This window comes from Gobio gobio, assembly GCF_949357685.1.
Source record: "Gobio gobio genome assembly, chromosome: 11".
NCBI lineage: Eukaryota > Metazoa > Chordata > Actinopteri > Cypriniformes > Gobionidae > Gobio > Gobio gobio.
In genome coordinates this window covers 38,032,481-38,035,577 of record NC_137104.1, presented here as the reverse complement: position 1 = coordinate 38,035,577, position 3,097 = coordinate 38,032,481, and the positions used below count along the sequence as shown (strand labels likewise).

General features: G+C 34.9%; 1 protein-coding gene across 1 annotated transcript; it reads left to right on the top strand.

Moving 5' to 3' along the window:
* Window positions 1–234: 234 nt before the first annotated feature.
* Window positions 235–1,608, top strand: LOC307133465 (interferon-inducible GTPase 5-like; the record flags this gene model as incomplete). The annotated part of the gene is made up of 2 exons (XM_079828549.1): window positions 235–793; window positions 980–1,608. The coding sequence occupies 2 exons, from the start codon at window positions 235–237 to the stop codon at window positions 1,606–1,608; spliced, it is 1,188 nt and encodes a 395-aa protein (XP_079684675.1).
* Window positions 1,609–3,097: the final 1,489 nt, after the last annotated feature.

The following is a 3,097-nucleotide window of genomic DNA, read 5'->3' as shown; positions in this document are numbered from 1 at the left end:
AAGGTTCCCCTATGATTACGAGCCAAGAACCATTTTTGGTGCAATATAGAACCTTTTTTTTTTTAGAGTGTATTTACACCTACCACCCTTCAATCTTAAGATCTGGAAGCATAAAGGTAAGAAATGGCCTCTTTTGCGAGTATGTTTAGTTGTGTTAAATACAAAAATCTATAATGCGATAATGCCAGCTAATCAATTGAAAGCATTTTTATATGCCAATGTCCTTTTTTTAAGATGTTGGACGAGTTTGGCATAACAGAAGAGGAGCTGAAAGAGCTTCAAGAAACAATATCTAATCAAGATATTCAGTCAGCAACAAACACAATAAAAGATTTCCTCAAACAGCAAGATTGTGTTGAGCTAAACATTGGTGTGACTGGAGAGTCAGGTTCTGGAAAGTCTACATTTGTTAATGCTTTCAGGGGTTTAGGGGATGAAGAAGAGGGCTCTGCTAAAACAGATATAGTTGAGACTACCATGGAACCTGAGGTTTACGATCACCCAAAATTCAAAAATGTTAAAGTGTGGGATCTTCCTGGCATTGGAACACCAAACTTCCAAGCTCATGAGTATCTCAGACTGGTTAAGTTTGACCGCTACGATTTTTTCATTATCATTGCTTCAGATCGGTTCAGAGAATGCCACACTCTTTTGGCCAAAGAGATCATGAGAATGGGGAAAACGTTTTATTTTGTTCGTTCTAAGACTGACTTGAGCATTTCTGCTCAAGAGAGGAAAAAAAACTTTGATGAGAAAAATACACTGGATACCATCCGGGAGGACTGTGAAAATGGTTAGTTATTCAGTTCACATGCATGACATAACAATGATTTGTATGTTTGTTGTGACTATATGCTTGGTCATGATAAAACTCATCAATATGCACAATTGTAGAATTAATTATAAGTATTAATCATGAATAATAGAATATTTTGTTAATGAATGCATCATTCATGATACATTTCCTGATTCTGTCTAGGGCTGAGAAAGATCGGTATAGAGGATCCTGTCGTGTTCCTGATCTCTGGTTGGGAGCTCAACAAGTATGACATAAATCAGCTGCAGGAGAGGATGGAGAAAGAGCTTCCACAGCATAAGCGGCATGTGCTGATGTTGGCTGTGCCGAATATCACACTAAAGATTAATGAGAAAAAGAAGAAAGCTTTAGAGGAAAACATTAAAAGAGTAGCCTTCCTGTCTGCTTGTGTGGCTGCAGTCCCAGTTCCTGGTCTTTCATTTGTTGTGGATTTAGCTATCATAGCGACTGAGATACAGAAGTACTGCACTGCCTTTGGTCTTGATAGGAAATCTCTGCAGCAGCTCTGTGAAAGGTCTGGGAAGAGCATAGAGACTGTAGAGAGTCTGATGACTTCCGTTTGGCATAAAGGAATATGCACAAGTTCAATCTTATCAGTACTGAGTGATTCATCTCTTCTGGTAACAGAAGATGCTGTTGAGTCCCTTTTTAGGTTTGTGCCCCTTTTAGGCGCTGTAGTAGCAGGAGCAATGTCCTATTTAACGGTGTCAATAATGCTGAAGAAAGCTCTGGATGACATAGCAGAAGATGCCAGGAATGTTCTAATGGCTTTATTGGAGAGTGAAGTGTAGTTAGACGATTTAACCTGCATTAATAAAGAGTATAGTTTTATTCATTTTAATAGTTTAATAATTTTGTACATAGCTGTGCTATGCCATCTAAATGTCAATCATCAAGCTAGTTAAAAAAGCAAAGGCAAAGCAGCTTAGTTGATTATGTAATAACCTGCATTTTGGAAATTATGTATTTCTGTATTTCTATTCGCTTTCCTTTCATTTTAATTCCCTCCCCTCTAAATATTCCTGACGTGAAACTGCAAAGCTGGGATACTGCTGTTAGGGCTGGGGTAGAGTAGTCTCTTACTCTCATTACTATAGTGAGAACATCTTGCCATTTGAGATTAACTCATACCTGGGTGTGTGCAATTGCTTTAGAGACCTTTGAGACCATGCCTGTTGCTGTGCACACCCTTACACGTGAGGCACAAGGAGTCACTGTCCAGGTTTTTTTTTTTTTTTTTTTAAATAGTTACGACACGGGTTACGACACATGAGCAATATTTTATAGAGGACATCTTACAATGTCTTTTTGTTATTTGTAATTTTTTATCAAGAATATGAAATTATCTGAAATTATCTGGTAGAGATCTATTGGAAATCAGTTCTGTCCTCATTAAATAAATTGTGTAAATGTAGATTTTTTTAAATATGGATAAGAAATATTGCTTTTTACATTTTAAAAAATAATTCCAGAAATGTGTATTTTGCATTTCATATATACTGTTTTATATATTCTTATTGGACCATCAGAAACCATCTATTGTTTTTTCCTGGTGCTTGGATTCCTTTTTTGTTTTTATTTTTTTACTTTGATTCACATTTAGATTTTAATTTACAGGATACAATGTTGTAAAAACTGTATATGACTGTAATGCTATGCATAATCAGATGTGACATTAAATGGTGATATCACAATTTTTTCATTTCCATAATCACAGAAAAATAATAACAGCAAATTATTGTAACTATTACATGACTGAAAAATATACTTTTTTATTTGTAATTTGTAATTTTATTTGTTCTTTTTGGGAGGAGAATTGTCATTAAACACTGTCAACCTCTGTATTTTTAATATTATTTAGACCCCTATCATGGACAATGAACAAAACTCGTGTTATATGAAAATGCCAAAAGTAAGGGGAAGTTTAACCTGCAAATGTTCTGTTTTACCAGAATATTAGGAGCATACTTATGTTTGCATTGCTCATATTTGCAATGCAAATTGAAACCTATGGCAAACACACCTTATGTAAATATTCCAGTGGATCCTGTTGTGGAAATTCTCAATATGAATAAAAGCTAATCTGACATCACCACGGACAATTCAAACAACTCCTAGTTGTTAATATAATAAAATTATACTTGTAACAGCTGGTTGAAAATAAGAAAGATAAAAAGGATCTAAACAAAGCAGCTTTACTTTATTTACACAAAACTAGTGATGTTAACAGTGACACCAAAGCTTTGAAGCGTGTGTCAAAAAAATGAAACGATTTTCAGT